We start from the raw sequence: 17251 nt of genomic DNA on the forward strand, positions 1-17251 counted from the left end.
ATGAACTCTCAATCCATAAAATTAAGTGCTTTACTAGTGTGTTGCTACCATATTTAAAATTTCAATATAAACTAGGTTTACTAAAAAGTCATTTATAGAGTAAAAATCTGGTGTGGTGCTAAAACATCCCAAATTTTCCCCAAGAAAATAAAATTTCTATCATGAATTATGCATATTTATCATATTGTAAAAATATTTATTCAGCTTAATTTAACCAAAGTGGCAACACATCAAATCTTAGATCATTTGTATTTTCAAAGGTTATATCCTATATATGCATTTCAACACACACACACATATATATACACATTTGTGTTTGGATATAAAAACATAAGATTAAGTCTGCTTTAATAATTTCTCTAACTTACAAAATGTGATAGATAGATAGATATAGCTTTATTTGTAACCATTTAAGCCAACTCACTCAATCTGTTTCAAGATTTTATTTTGCAGCATGGACAGTTTCATATAAACCTCATTGCACAGCTCCAGGGGCACCATTCACATGGCAGTCCATGTGTTTAATGGAGTTGTAGATTGTACAGATCGTGCAGCCATTGGTGGAGGCCCTGTTTTTGAAAGCGGTTCTGTAGCAGAATCTGATTATAATAAATATGATATACTTAGAAATATATTTAAAGAAAATCATAAATATGCCTAAGTGGTTACCTTGACTAGAGTCACATTTTGGCAGCCTTTCATAACCCGAAATAATACCACTTAAGGTCAATAAATGTAGGACCTCTCTAAAGTCAGTGAATGTCAACTGTATATAATTTAATGTTCTGAGCACTTATTCCTAGAGCAAACACAAAATAAAACACTTTTTCCTTCCTTATTTCAAAACTCACACAGATTGTGGGTGTTAATGACACTATACTTAAACATTGTTAGCTTTGTGGCAGAAAATAACCATATAAAAACATAAGTTTTATTTTCTTTCTTTAAACTATAAAGTTATAGTGTCCTGAATAAACAAAATATGAGACTTATGTAAACAATCACCCTTTTAAGAAAAAAAAGGACCAAAACAGCATTGCACATTAGATCATATTTTGGAAAGGAGGAAGGCAACTGAAGCATAGCTATAAAGATACCTTTTTTTTCTCTTCAGTTTACCCTTGAGATGTACCTATCAAAATAATCTAAACTTATCCAGATGATGTTTTTAATCTTGAAAAAGGCTTTTTTCTTGTTGGATGATCCTATTAGCAAACTGCTGGAAGGGAAAATCATACAGGGCATAATTTGTAGTTTGACCTACTCACATTGGGTGTTGCTAAAGAAAATCAATCAGAAATTGTTGTGTTAAAATAACTCTATCTGCTCTACCTGGCATGTGTGACTAACTGACTTTAGAATCTATCATTTAAAGAAAATGGTTGATGCTTGGATATTACAATTTATCAAGTTCACTCCAGTCCTTTTTCTTCGAAGCACAGAAAAATAATCATCCCTCTCTAAATATAAATCTTTTAAGAGAAATTCAAGGACTCTGTCTCCAGCAAAATAATTGATAAATGGCAGGAGCATAATTTAAAGATGATTTCCATCTCAGATCACATGGCATCTCAACTCTTGAGTCTGTCACCCAAGTCTTTCCATCTGTTGGCCCACGAGCATCAATCTCAGCTGCTCTGTGACCAGTTCTCTGATTGAGCTAGGTTGGCCTTTTCGTAGTTACAGCTTTCTCATTTCCCTCTGCCTTGCAGTATGAGGCTGTTCTTACTGCCTGAAAAGTTCTCCAACATTTCGCTACCAACCCTTGCCTAATATCCCCTCATAGCTTCGTCTGAGAGACACTTTTCTTACAGAAAAAAAAAAAAAAGTGAGAGAAGAAGGAAGGAATGAAAAGTGCTTTTTCTTACATTACCTTTTACTTGTTATTTCCCCAACATTAAATGTCTCGTTCAAAAATACTGTCAGCATTCACTGTCCTAGAAATTGACTTCTAATTATAAAGTGATATCTCAAGCAACCTATTACTATCTATAATTCCGTGAGATCTGGGTAACTGACATTATTGTTTCTCCTGTTTTTCTGAGTATAGGAGTTACATACATTCACCTAGTGTTCAATAATTGTTTACTAAATCAATTAATGTAAAGGAGGAAATTTTTATTTTATTGATTAATTACACAAAGTTATATCTGGAAAATATTATTTTGGTGTGTAGACTGAAAAACCTAAATCAATCTCTTAAATTATTAATCATTAAGCCCATGACCAGGAAATTAAAAAGCTGGTAATAGAATAACACATGTTTATATTAGTCATGTTTTCTGTTATAGAGAAACTGCCTTATATGGACCACCTTGGGAAATGGCTAACTATTGTCAAGACTGTAAGATACCAGAGGCCACTAATATTATTGACTATATCAAACTTTAAAATTTCTATTCTAAGGGAGGGAAACATCATAAACGAATTTAAAAATTAAACTCTAAAAATAAAATTTCAAGTATAAATGAGAGAAAAGGCATAATAGTCTCAATATTCTATATAATCAATAAGGAAAAGGTTACCACACTATGGGAAAATTAGCAAAGCATATTTACAAGAGAAAATATATAAATAGCCAATAAACTTATGCAAAGATTTTCACCATTTATAGTACTCAAAGCAACGTAGATTCAACAAAAATCAAATTCTCGAAAATTAAAATGAAACCATTGGCTTGTGAGAATGTGATGAATGGCATTCTCATATACTGCTGGGAAGAATGTAAATTGTTAAACTTTCCAGAGAGTGGTTTGGCAAGATATATCAAATTTTTTATTTGTATTTACCTTTTGAGCCAAGGATTGTCCTTCACTGGATTTGTCCCAAGTAGATAATCAGACAATGGGCAGAAATATGGGTGCATATATTTGATTATAATGGGAAAAAAACAGTGGAGTAGCCAAATGTCTGTTATTAGAAGGAAGTTTAAAATTCTTACGGTGCCTCTATATAATTCCATCATCATTAAGAGTATTCATATAGTGTTGTACTTACGATGGAAAGCTATTCACACTATGTTAATTATTTGATAACAAGCTACTAAATGTGTCCACTGTGACTGCAGTTTACAGTTTTACATCCACATCTGTGTATGGATATGTATACATATACATACACACAGAGAGAGAGAACGAGTCCTGAAGGACATACATCAAATTGTTAGTAGTAGTCCTGGGTTGTCGAGAAAATGATGAAGAGCATTTGATGTTAATGGTATACCAGATAATCTTTGCTTTCTCTTTCGTTTATACTTGTCTTTATGAAATTATTTTTCTGAAATTATTTTTTGCAATCAGCATGTATTATAGCATATATACATGTTCTCGTTTTTAAAAAGTAACAGCTTAAACTACCAAAGTTTTACTCATTCCCTTTTATTTTCCTTACTCAGCATTATTTCTTTTTTCCTTGCTTATTTAACTTTTAAAAAATGCATAACATTATAAAAATGTCTGTTTTATTTTGAACAGATGCATTTCATGTTTATGTGATTAGGCAGTGTTCTTTTTCCCTAAAGCAAAAGGTTCTATTGCAAATGAAGATTTAATTATTACTTGAGGATGAGTATGTTATTATTCATGAGTTATATAAGTCATTAAAAATGTCCAGGGTGATAACAATACAACCTAGAAAACAAGGGCTTTAGCTAAGGGGATTTACTCTGCTATTTATGATACTATCTGGCCAATAGATGGCAGGACTTGGGGGAATGAATGCAGTCTAAGAAAAACCATCATGTTTCCATTCTATGATTACAAACCCACAGAATCCATTAATAATCCACACTTCTGGCTTACAGCGTTCTTTTCAGTCTTTTCTAGGATGTCCAGACATGCTTGCCTAAAGTAAACTGTATCAGGTTCAGCAACCCACATTTGAAAGTGGACATTTTCAAATCAAAATGTTTTCAAAGGAAAATAACCTGGATTTTCCAAGACTAGAGGCCTCTGAAAAAGAAAAGACTCAGAGTGGATATAACTGTCTTCAAATCTAAAGGACTAGCAAGACAAAGAAGAGATTTGTCTTGTCTGCATAACTCCCAGATGGCAAACCAAAGATCGTTGGATCTTCTAGGGAGGATTTTTACTAAATAAATGCAATCACTTTCTAAATATAGAAGTAGCTAGAAATGGAAGGGATGAGATGTGGGAGGGCAGAGGCTCAGGCCTTCCTCAGTTTTATACTACCAACTCTCAGCACAGGTCCTGGCAGACAGGCAGCACTTTAAGTTTTATGGAATGAATTGAGAGGTAATAGGTTACATCTTCATTGAATATATTTCAAGTTTAGCAATATGGCTTTTGTTGAATGATATTTTCTGAAGTTGTTTAAAGCACTAGAAGGGAAATTAAACTAGATGATCTATGAGTATGTGACCATCAAACCCAGATTTTTCTAGGATTTTTTAGGACTTTCAATTTAAACTATTTTGTCCTATTCTTCCCATGGGTATACTTCCAAATGTTCTTCTCATTAGTAAAGTCCAATATTTATGATCAGCCAGTCTTACTCTGGGTACCAATTACTAATAGAATGGCAAAGTGGATTCCTTTCTATGGGCTGGAAATCGTGTAGGATTGCTTACAGTTGGAGTGGATAAATGCAGTTGTTTATAACTAAAAGGTCATTTACCATAAATATATAGCTGGCTCTATCTTGTGAATGCAGACTTACATGTTAATAAATATAATCAATGTAAGTCAACCAAGACTCTAGGGTTATATATTTTTATTGATCACTTTTTTTAAAAAAGAAGATTTTGATCACAGTTCTATAGTATTGGGCCACATACCAATGTTTTCATAGTGTTCAAGTTGGCTTATGAGGCCACTCTTTAGGCTTGGTGAGTGTTTGACAGATGGCTGAGAATATACAAGCAGATACGCATTGTGCATGAAAGCACGCAAGTGAAGAGTCAATTAAGAAAGAATAAACATGCTTAGAAAGAGGCCACCTGATTGGTATTCTGACTACAGAATTGAGAAACTTTCTGTGCAAATTATGCAGCTGCATCAGCACCACTGACATTATAGGAGTGAAGAGGAGAAAAAAAAAAAAAACAGGAAAAAAAAAAACAACAACAAAGTTCTCTGTGGCAAAATAGTTCTGTGCTCGATCAAGGAAACAATATAAGGGGAGATGTGGTAGAGGGAAGTTGCTTTTTCTTCTATTTGCCGGAATCACTAGTGACCACAGCAGAAGTGGCAAGTTTAACTGATGAATATGGAGTTTCATAGCTCCCAGAGCACTGACTTTGGACTAAGAAGAATTTAGATGGGAGACGCAACCTACTTTCCCTTATTTCAAGATTTGTGTGCCTGGTACATACAGTATCGTGTAAATGTACAAAGACTTGTGAGGAGACACACACACACACATACACGCACACTCTAAACAGCGGGAACACCAAAGAGGTAGATCATCCATTATTCAAGGAATTTTTTCCGTCCCTATTCAATACACAGTAACTTAAATAATGAGGGACTTTCATATAAAAAATAAAGTATTTTAGACGGGAAAAAAAGACATAATATAAGCTAACAAATGAACCCAGTTATTTTGCTTCATTTAAAGAGCAGAAATCTGACTTGAATGATCTTTTCCTCAGTAATAAGCAAAATACATTAAATAAATATAACATACTAATATTCATGACCTGGAGCAACTCATGTTTTTTCTATGAAGACTTTTCTGACTTCTGTAGACGATGCTGAATCCTCCCTCCTGTAGACCACCACTGATTTGAACTAAGCACTGTGCTTTTTGGTATCAGTTTATATGTAATCTGACTTTAGCTGGGCTGCCTTCAAGCCTGCCTCTACTTTCTCTCTCTCTCTCTTTCTCTCTGTCTCTCTCTCGCGCTCTCTCTCTCTCTCTGTCACACACACACACACACACACGCACACACACACATATGCACGCACATAAACTCCTGCTGCCCACTACACTCAGTTGATTCCTAGGAGCTTGAAGGAAATGGTGACTCTTTTCTATGTATCTTTAGCTTTCTTTGAAAGCTCAGCCCAAAGATGATACGTAGGGCATCACACAGAGACCTGGATAGTCTCCTAAATTTTCTGTTGGTTTTAAAAATATGTGCAAAGGTCAGGCACAGTGACTCACGCCTGTAATCGCAGCACTTTGGGAGGCCAAGGTGGGCAGATAGAACACTTGAGGCCAGTAGTTCGAGACCAGCCTGGCCAACATGGTGAAACCCCCGTCTCTATTAAAAATCCAAAAAAAAAATTAGGTGGGCATGGTGGCGGGCACCTGCAATCCCAGCTACTCAAGAGGCTGAGTCAGGAGAATTGCTTGAACTTGGGAGGTAGAGGTTGCAGTGAGCTGAGATAGTGCCATTGCCTTCCAGCCTGGGTGACAGAGTGAAACCCTGTCTAAAAATATATGTATATATATGCCCAAATTCTTCCAAATATTCTAGAACTTAATTTCTTTCCCATTGAAAGTGGGCTGGGCTTAGTGCCTTTCTTCTAGTGAATACAATATGGCAGAAATGGCAAACTACCACTTCTAAGATGAGGCTATAAAAAACCTGTGGCTTCTATCTCGGTTCCTCTCTTGATCTCTCTCTTGCACTGGTGATGCTGGTTGCTATGCTCTAAGGACACTTGGCAGCATCTGGAGAGTTCCACAAGGCCAGAGCCTGAGGCCCACCTACAGATGCCTGAGTGAGCTTCGAAGTAGATCCTCCTCTAACTGATCCCTGAGATGAACGCAGGCCTGATTCACAGCTTGAGTGAAATATCATGAAAGACCCTGAGCAAGTACCACGTAGCTAAACTGCGCTCAGATCCCTGACCCACAGAATTGTGTATTTCTAAATATTTGCTGTTTTAAGTGCCCAGGCTTGGGGTAATTTGTTACATAGCAATAGATAACTAATACATTTCCCATTCATAACAGCAGCTGAAATCTCTCTCTTTTGCCCCGTATTTCAATCATCCCCAAAATGCTTCTTTTTTTTTTTTCATTTTCTCCTCCCCTGTGTGTGGCTGCTTCTTGCACAACCCACTCTAGCCCCCTGTTATTGCTCTTCAGTCTCAGAAAAGCCCCCTTGGATTTCTGGTTAAAAAAAAGAACAACAGTTCTCCATGAATGGCTTGTCTCCCAAACCATTGTACATAATAGGTGCTTAATAAATATCTGTTCATAGTATAAGCAAACTTCAAATTCTTTTGACTTGTGCAAACAAAATTTATTCATTTGAAAAATATTTTCTTAACAATGAGACTAAAGTTATGGAGAGAGGTGCTTCAGTGTTTGAAGCTAAGTCTTTTGTGAGCAAGACTTGCTACTGATAACTCTAAAACCTTATCTGGTACCTGAGCCAGACAGACATTGGACTCCCTGTACTCTGGCTTCTGGAACAGGAAGAAGCATACATTTTAATTTCACATGATCAAAGCTGCTGTACAGTTAAAGCTCAGCAAGTACTTTCTACTCAGGAACAATTCTGGGTTGAAAATCATTGTCTTCTAAATGCATTTCCAGGTCAGTGTCTGTTGCCACCTGATTATCAAGGTATTTATTGAACAAATGCAGTATGCCTACCAGCATTCCCAGTACTCTGGAGACTTTCTGTCAGTCAGTAAGTTCCTGTACAAATATTACTTTTACTGCTGTCGTGTGAAACTGGCTAGCAAAACAAACACAGTTTCAAAATGCTCAGAGCCTAGCAAGAGAAACAGACATTAATTTAGTAAACCCACAGGCATATAATTACATACCAAGTACTGTAAAGGAAAAAATAGAGGTTACTCTAAAGAGATATATTAGAGAGCTTCTTATAATCAGTGGATCAAGGAAGGCTCCTCTGAGTTAGTTATCTTTGTGAAGAGATCTAGGCATAACATGTTAACTAGGCAAACGTGTAGGGCAAAGGGAAGTGGAGTTAGTTGAGCATTTACTGTATGCTAGGCACTAAGCACTTTAAATATTACACACACATAATCTTCACAACAACCATAGAGGGTGAATACCTCTTCAACCATATTTTTAAAACGTGAAATCTGTGACTAATGTCCACAAGCTTAACTACTGTCCCAGGCTTCCTCCGCAAAGACTTGAGTTAATCCTTAAAAGTATCAAAGACAACCATGAATGAAAAGAGACTGTTTAGATCATTTTTCAGTTAAGCAGCATGTGATATTACCTACAGAAGTTTCAACAGTTAAAACCCAAACAAAATAGAACATAGTTTGAATTATTACCTTCCAAACATGCACTCTAAAAGAATAAAGGATGATATAAATAATAGTGTAATGAAGTTATTTTAAATTATTCTTTTACAACCCTTTCCATTTCTTTATACTTTCTACCTAAGAACCCCATGATGTTCTTTTTATATAATAAATACTGCTAACCAAATATATATGTTTCAGTTTGTGCAGTTTATGAAAACGAACACTGTACCGTGTATTAAATTATAGTCAAAATTGAGAAAAGAGAAGGGAACGCAGTTCATTATTCTTTGTTAAATAATGAATGTTTGTGAAATAATATGATCATTAAATGCAAATGAGCATAACTCTGATATAAATGTAAATTTTTCAAAACTTGAAATGTTCCTTAAGATAAACTCTTTGGCTGAATTCTGAATATTTAATTGTTCCGCTTTCACAAAATGAATGCAGTCACCTATTCAACATAATTAGTTATCTAGGGAAAAACAATTATAATTGAACATAGCTGCTTCCCAAATGCATTTTAAATAACGTAAACAGTCCTATGTTAAATATTTGGCCCGCTGCTTGTATATCTTGTATTTGCCTCTCCAGACCCCTTTTTCTACCCTACATTGTGCCTCAGAATGCTAATGTTATGGAAACCATCCAGAGGCTCCTTTGCTTCCTGGGCTTCTATCTATGCTGGCAGGGTGCCTGGGTGGGAGAAAGCGTGAGGCTGGGGTGGTTTCCTTCCCAGCTCCCTCCCCATTGAATCACTACATGTTGGGTGCATCCTTCACACATTATAGTTTCTGTCCTGTCTATGCAGCTCTTCTCCCTGTATTCTGGAAACTCTTCCTTCCTCTTTCCCAATCACCCCCGGGATAATAACAGAGATAGGGTGCTGTGCCATCCCCGTTACTTTCCCTCAAACCAGCCTGTACCTTTGTATAAAGTCCTTTTATTAAACCCTCCTCAATGACCCATTTTCAGTGCACTGTTTTCTCTTAGAACCCTAACTCTATAGTAATTGATACCAGGAGTGGCCTCAGGAAACTGACCCTCAAATGAGATTCTGAATTGGGTTGTTCACGTATGTGCGTGGTGTCCAGAAAACTTACTGGGCAGGAGTAGGTGTAGGGAGAAATTGGGATGCAACACTGAGGAACATGACTGAGCATTGACTGTAAGGATAGCCAACAGAAGATAATTAAACAGCAATTTAGGCAGGCGAATGTGCTGATGTGAGTGCACTCAGGATTTGGGACTTGAGAATGTGGGTCCAGCACCCAGGAGTGGCATTAAGAGGCTGCTAGGCTGCTAGGCTTGCCATATAGTCAATTAGGTTGTTGTGGCAGAACTTCCCTGGCAGGATGCAAAGAAAAGAAAGGATTCTGATAGTTCAGGGAGATGAAATAATGTACTATCTGTTTAGCCATTTTCTACTTATCATCCCTGTGAATGTCCAGAGGATACACTCCTCTTATCTGGGCATTCGGGAATCCCTTATTGGGGAGGTTTTCATCATCACTGACCACCCCAGTAGTGGCTATTCTCAGTAGGCTGACTCCTAATCAGAGGCGTGAGATGCTTTGAACAATGTTTGGGATGAAGAGCGTGCTAAAGGGAACAGTCCACACTCACCATTCTAATGACAAGCTTATGTGTTTTTAATCACTAAGTGAATCTTCAGTATTAGTGAGTAAAACGTGTTGCAATGGAAATTTTTTTTAAAGAAATCTCCTGAAAATATACACTGCTAACTAATCTTGAATGAATGTACTCTGTATAATTGACACAAAAAAGTGTGGAGAATTATTTCAAGTTTCGCACAAGGTAAAAACAGAAGCTGATACATGAGCTTGGTTCAAAGGTAAGCCCCCCACCACAAGTAGTTGGATTACCATTAACGATTTTCTTAATCTCTATGAAGTTCGATTCTTCATCTACAAAATAAGCGGACTGATATCTGTCTCCCATTGTTGTGTGGATAAATAAGACAGGGCCTGGCATAGGACAGCATCTCAACTAACAGGGCAAAGTAAGTTTGCCTTGGGCATTCCTCTCTCATTGGCATTTACAATCTATTACTACATCTTATACTGTAACCTTGAGGTCAGGCTCCACAACTACTTATTTTACATCCCTCATGCCCAGCACATAGACAGATCCTAACTAGTGAGGTGATTGAATGAATTCATGAATGTGTTGTTGTGAGGATGCAATGGAAGTGGTTACTTTAAGGTGTACCTTTCTTTCCTTCCCTCTATTGCTGTTTACATTTCACCTCTTCATTTGTTGCCTTTATAGTCAAGGACAATTTACTTAACTGCAGGTTTGCGGTAGGTTCCTCCTCATTAAAATTGAGATGACATCTCTCTCTTGTCCATTCGGGCTGCTATAACAAAAATGTCATAAACTGGATGGCTCATAAGCAACAAGAATTTATTTCTTACAGTTCTAGAGACTGGTAAATCCAAGATAAGGCACCAGCAGATTTCTAGTGTCTAGAGAAGACTTGCTCTCTGCTTTATAAGGAGTGCCTTCTTACTGTGTCCTCACTTGGGGGAAGGGGTGAACAAACTCCCTTTGGCTTCTTTCATAGGGCATTAATTCCCTTTATAAGGGTGGAGCCATCGTGACCTAATTGCCTCCCAAAGGCCACCCCTCTTAACACCATACACTGGGGACTAAGTTTCGACATATCAATGTTGGGGAGATGGGAACATTCAGACCATAGCAACCTACTATCCTAGTAGCAGTGCTGTGAAATAAATTAGATAACAGTTTAAATACCTACAAAATAGGGCATACTCCATAAATTTTATTTTCCTTTCTTTTGTCCAATTTGTATTTCAAGGACTCAACACATTATAGACACTGAAATAAATGTTGTCCATGATGGACCACGCATAAACTTCTAATTTGGAAAGTTTATACACTGTTCATTTCTTAAAAAAAAAAACTCCCAAATATCAGATTACAGCCCATGGGATTGCAAAATATTTTTATGCCTTTTATGGTTAAAATGCTCTAAGAATTTGGAAGAAGTCCTACTTCTGAAAGTTATTTCAATAAATCCAAAATGAATAGATGTGGAAAATATTTAACATTCAACAGTTAATTTTGAATAAGAGAGATATGTAGTTGATTTTATCCCTTTTATTTCTACAAACCATAAGAAGAAACAGTTTGGACAGGTTCCTCAAAAGAGGTTCCCCAAATCCTTTTTAATGGGATACATCAACTCAAGTGTCACCCAAAGATTATTCCTAACAAATGTACATATTGTTTGACTTTGCTTGGAATAAACAAAAAGCTTAAAATTAGATTATTGCTTAGAAACAGAGCCATTAAATTAAAATAAGGCTAGACTTTTGGAACTAAGTCAGCTTAAGAGAGTCACCTTTCATTAAAATATGGCTACCATGTTTGGATTGTTTTATTAGCTTTATGCCATAGCCATAAAAACTCAGTTAAAATTTCACTAGTAAGTGCCTTGTGCCTTCACACAAATTCACAAAATCAGTACCTTTAAACAAATTTGTTTTTCATACTAAAAGAAATGCCAATAACCACGAAATCACTAAAACTAAAAGGCAAAAAAGTGGAAATTTTTTTTAAAGTCATTTAAATCGCTATTGGCCTGACTTACTTGTCCCCTTCAAATTAAAAAAAAAAATGTATATATATCGACAACAACTCAATGCTGCTTCCCCTCATTTCTCTCATTTTTCGTAGGGTTCCAGCACTGTATCACTATTTGAAATGTAACTAATTTAAACTTATTTAGCAAAAGAAGCTTTATTTATAGCCTTATTTGTGCTGAGCAGCTTTTCAAAAAACACATTTTTCAGATTAATGGAAATGTTTGTGTAACATTAGCTCTACTTGCCATTCCAAAACTGTAAAATGAATTAAGAGGGGGAACGACTTGAATTAAAGCATGAGTGACTTCATAAAAATAAACACTTTACATAATTTGTAAATTTAAATTTTTGTTACCTCAAAATGTAGGCAGAATGATTGATAAACATAATGCATTTATTTGCCAAAAACAAGAATAAATTTGCCTGATTACTGATAAAAATTATTTTAAATGATTTCCCAGTGAGTTTTTTGTGTGTATATCACTGATGGAAACTTTTTATTCTGTGCCACAGATTCTCATTTCCACATACAGTTTTGTGACTGGAGACTTGACATGCTGAATTAATGTGTGTGTGTGTGAGTGTGTGTGTGTGGGTGTGTGGGTGTGTGTGTAGAGATATAAATATAGAGATAATGATAGAGACATCATTATAATAGCTTCTTTAGGGAGCTCTTAGAGTTAACTGGAGATACTCTAAGTTTCACTGAACACAGTTTGAATCCTAAAGTAGTTGTGATGCTATTTATATTCTCCGAATATACTGTAAACACAAAAATATTCCACTTTTTAAAATAGTGGAAATATGGTAACAATAAGGCATAAAATTTACAACTAATTTTATCTTTCAAATATGAAAAATGCTTCATCCATTTTACATGCTGGTCCACCTGGTTTCAGCTCTGATGGACTGTCTTGTAAGAAACCATGCTCTAATCAAGAATACATAGAAAAGTGGATACTTTTTTAAAAGTAAGTTTGAAGGCATTGGAGGTTTTCCAAGGTAGTCAGGATTTAAGAGGCCACAATCCTAGAGAGAAGCAAAGATTTTTGAAGTGAACCCAATATTTGTGTTGCTCTTCCTGTAGGGGAATCAAAACTCTGAATATGACTATGTCAAGGTGGCCAGGATCAAGAGGACAAGATTACAAGAAGAAGACGGGTACACAGAAGTGAACCTGATACTCTGTGACAGCTTTTCACTCCAGGCATTTGCTGATTCTTAAGCCAGGTGGTCAAATGACCCAAATGTATACTACAAACCCCAAATCAATCACCAAAAACAAACAAAAACTTATAGCTAAAAAGCAAGCAGAAGGGATGACATTAAATACAAAAGTACTCAATACAAAAGAAGGCAGAAAAAGAGAACGAGGGAGTTATGGGACAAATAGAAACAAACAGTCAAGATGGTAGATTTAAACCGAACTAAATCAGTTATCACACTAAAAAGAAATGTATGCCTAACCATATAAATTATCACATTAAACATAACACCCCTTGTGAAAAGAAAAAAGGTAAAGATGATCAGATTGCCAACTGTATCACCCACTATATAATCCCTACAAGAATAAGGACATAAACAGTTTGCAAGTGGGGAAATTATGGAAAATATGTATACCATGTTAACAGCAATCATAAAAAGCAGGATTGGTTTTATAAGTATCAGACTCAATAGCTGTCAAAGCAAAGAATATGACCAGTGAGAAAGAAGGTGATTTCCTAATAAAAAAGGCATCAAATTATCAAGAGGACATAACAATCCTAAATGTTTGTATACTTAACAGAGATTGAAAATATATGAAGCAAAGGCCAATAGACCTGCAAGGAAAATAGACACATTTACTCTTATAATGGTAAATGTCAACACTCTCTTTTAACAATTAATAAAGACAAAGTTAGTAAAAATATAGACAATTTGAACAAGACTATCAAATAATTTGACATCATCGACATTTATATAAGGAGAACAACAGAAAACATTCATTTTAAGTGCACAAAAAATATTTACAAGTTAGTTCATATTCTACACCATAAAAGAAGTCTAAATTAACTTTAAAAGATTCAAATCATACAAAGTATGCTTTCTGATCAAAATTGAATTTTAGAAGTCAGTAACAGAAAATCCCAAATATGTACAGACTAAATACATAGTTCTCCATAACCCATGGATAAAAGAAGAAATAAAAAAGGAATTTAAAAAGCATTTTGAATGGGATGAAAATGAAAGCACAAAATATCAAAATTTGTGATATTTCTGATCAAAATTGAATTTTAGAAGTCAGTAACAGAAAATCCCAAATATGTACAGACTAAATACATAGTTCTCCATAACCCATGGATAAAAGAAGAAATAAAAAAGGAATTTAAAAATCATTTTGAATGGGATGAAAATGAAAGCACAAAATATCAAAATTTGTGCTATTGTGAATAGTGCTGCAATAAACATACGTGTGCATGATTTATAATCCTTTGGTTATATACCTAGTAATGGGATTGCTGGGTCAAATGATATTTCTGGTTCTAGATCCTTGAGGAATCACCACACTGTCTTCCACAATGGTTGAACTAATTTACACTCCCACCGACAGTGTAAAAGCGTTCCTATTTCTCCACATCCTCCACAGCATCTGTTGCTTCCTGACTTTTTAATGATTACCATTCTAACTGGTGTGAGATGGTTTCTCATCGTGGTTTTGATTTGCATTTCTCTGATGACCAGTGATGATAAGCATTTTTTCACGTGTCTGTTGGCTGCATAGATGTCTTCTTTTCAGAAGTGTCTGTTCATATGCCTTTGTTTTTGATGGGGTTGTTTTTTTCTTGTAAATTTGTTTGAGTTCTTTGTAGATTCTGGATATTAGCCCTTTGGCAGATGGGTAGATTATAAAAATTTTCTCCCATTCTGTAGGTTGCCTGTTAACTCTGATGGTAGTTTCTTTTGCCATGCAGAAGCTCTTTAGTTTAATTAGATTCCATTTGTCTATTTTGGCTTTTGTTGCCATTGCTTTTGGTGTTTTAGTCATGAAGTCCTTGCCCATGCCTATATCCTGAATGGTATTGCATAGGTTTTCTTCTAGGGTTTTTATGGTTTTAGATCTAACATTTAAGTCTTTAATCCATCTTGAATTAATTTTTGTATAACGTGTAATTAAGGGATTTAGTTTCAGCTTTCTACATATGGCTAGCCAGTTTTCCCAGCACCATTTATTAAATAGGGAATCCTTTCCCCATTTCTTGTTTTTGTCAGAAGATCCGATGGTTGTAGATGTGTGGTGTTATTTCTGAGGCCTCTCTTCTGTTCCATTGGTCTATATCTCTGTTTTCGTACCAGTACCATACTGTTTTGGTTACTGTAGCCCTTGTAGTATAGTTTGAAGTCAGGTAGCATGATGCCTTCAGCTTTGTTCTTTTTGCTTAGGATTGCCTTGGCAATGCAGGCTCTTTTTGGGTTCCATATGAACTTTAAAGTAGCTTTTTCCAATTCTATGAAGAAAGTCATTGGTAGCTTGATGGGGATGGCATTGAATCTATAAATTACCTTGGGCAGTATGGCCATTTTCACGATATTGATTCCTCCTATCCATGGGCATGGAATGTTCTTCTGTTTGTTTGTATCCTCTTTTATTTCATTGAGCAGTGGTTTGTAGTTCTCCTTGAAGAGGTCCTTCACATCCCTTGTAAGGTGGATTCCTAGGTATTTTATTCTCTTTGTAGCAATTGTGAATGGGAGTTCACTCATGATTTGGCTCTCTGTCTGTTATTCGTGTATAAGAATGCTCGTGATTGATTTTTGCACGTTGATTTTGTATCCTGAGACTTTGCTGAAGTTGCTTATCAGCTTAGGTAGATTTTGGGCTGAGATAATGGGGTTTTCTAAACAACAATCATGTCAACTGCAAACAGGGACAATTTGACTTCCTCTTTTCCTAATCGAATACCCTTTATTTATTTTTCTTGCCTGATTACCCTGGCCAGAACTTCCAACACTACGTTGAATAGGAATGGTGAGAGAGGGCATCCTTGTCTTGTGCTGGTTTTCAAAGGGAATGCTTCCAGTTATTGCCCATTCAGTATGATATTGGCTGTGGGTTTGTCATAAATAGCTCTTATTATTTTGAGATACATTCCATCAATACCTAGTTTATTGAGAGTTTTTAGCATGAGGGCTGTTGAATTTTGTCAAAGTCCTTTTCTGCATCTACTGAGATAATCATGTGGTTTTTGTCATTGGTTCTGTTTATGTGATGGATTACATTTATTGATTTGCATATGTGGAACCAGCCTTGCATCCCAGGGATGAAGCCAACCTGATTGTGGTGGATAAGCTTTTTGATGTGCTGCTGGATTCGGTTTGCCAGTATTTTATTAAGGATTTTTGCATCGGTGTTCTTCACCGATATTGGTCTACAATTCTCTTTTTTTGTTGTGTCTCTGCCAGGCTTTGGTATCAGGATGATGTTGGCCTCATAAAATGAATTAGGGAGGATTCCCTCTTTTTCTATTGGTTGGAATAGTTTCAGAAGGAATGGTACCAGCTCCTCTTAGTACCTCTGGTAGAATTTGGCTGTGAATCCATCTTGCCCTGGAATTTTTTTGGTAGGTAGGCTACTAATTACTGCCTCAATTTCAGAGCCTATTATTGGTCTATTCAGAGATTCAAGTTCTTCCTGGTTTAGTATTGGGAGGGTCTATGTGTCCAGGAATTTATCCCTTTCTTGTAGATTTTCTAGTTTATTTGCATAGAGGTGTTTATAATATTCTCTGATGGTAGTTTGTATTTCTGTGGGATTGGTGGTGATATCCCCTTCATCATTTTTTATTGTGTCTATTTGATTCTTCTCTCTTTTCTTCTTTATTAGTCTTGCTAGCGGTCTATCAATTTTGTTGATCTTTTCAAAACACCAGCTCCTGGATTCACTGATTTTTTGAAGGGTTTTTTTGTGTATCTATCTCTTTCAGTCCTGCTCTGATCTTAGTTATTTCTTGCCTTCTGCTAGCTTTTGAATTTGTTTATTCTTGCTTCTCTAGCTATTTCAATTGTGATGTTAGGGTGTCGATTTTAGATCTTTCCTGCTTTCTCTTGTGGACATTTAGTGCTATAAATTTCCCTCTACATACTGCTTTATATGTGTCCTAGAGATTCTGGTACGTTGTGTCTTTGTTCTCATAGGTTTCAAAGAACATTTTTATTTCTGCTTTCATTTCATTATTTACCCTGTAGTCATTCAGGAGCAAGTTGTTCACTTTCCATGTAGTTGTGCACTTTTGAGTGAGTTTCCTAATCCTAAGTTCTAATTTGATTGCACTGTGGTCTGAGAGACAGTTTGTTGTTATTTTTGTTCTTTTACATTTGCTGAGGAGTGTTTTACTTCCAATTATGTGGTCAATTTTAGAATAAGTGTGATGTGGTGCT

The 17251-nt window shown here is 35.9% G+C and overlaps 1 protein-coding gene across 4 annotated transcripts in view; it reads left to right on the plus strand.

The window, feature by feature from the left end:
* Positions 1 to 17251, plus strand: part of CABCOCO1 (ciliary associated calcium binding coiled-coil 1) — a 103567-nt gene that overhangs the window by 37460 nt on the left and 48856 nt on the right. For 2 of the 4 annotated variants that reach the window (XM_030798159.1, XM_030798158.1), the window contains one exon: positions 3815 to 4952. The exons of the other annotated variants lie outside the window; for them this stretch is intronic. In XM_030798159.1, the coding sequence (XP_030654019.1) occupies positions 3815 to 3847 (33 nt within the window). In that variant the 3' untranslated portion in view covers positions 3848 to 4952. Of the gene's footprint in view, positions 1 to 3814; positions 4953 to 17251 lie in introns of those variants that run through there. 4 annotated transcript variants of the gene reach the window in all.

This window comes from Nomascus leucogenys, chromosome 18 (genome assembly GCF_006542625.1).
Source record: "Nomascus leucogenys isolate Asia chromosome 18, Asia_NLE_v1, whole genome shotgun sequence".
In the NCBI taxonomy this organism is placed as follows: Eukaryota; Metazoa; Chordata; class Mammalia; order Primates; family Hylobatidae; genus Nomascus; species Nomascus leucogenys.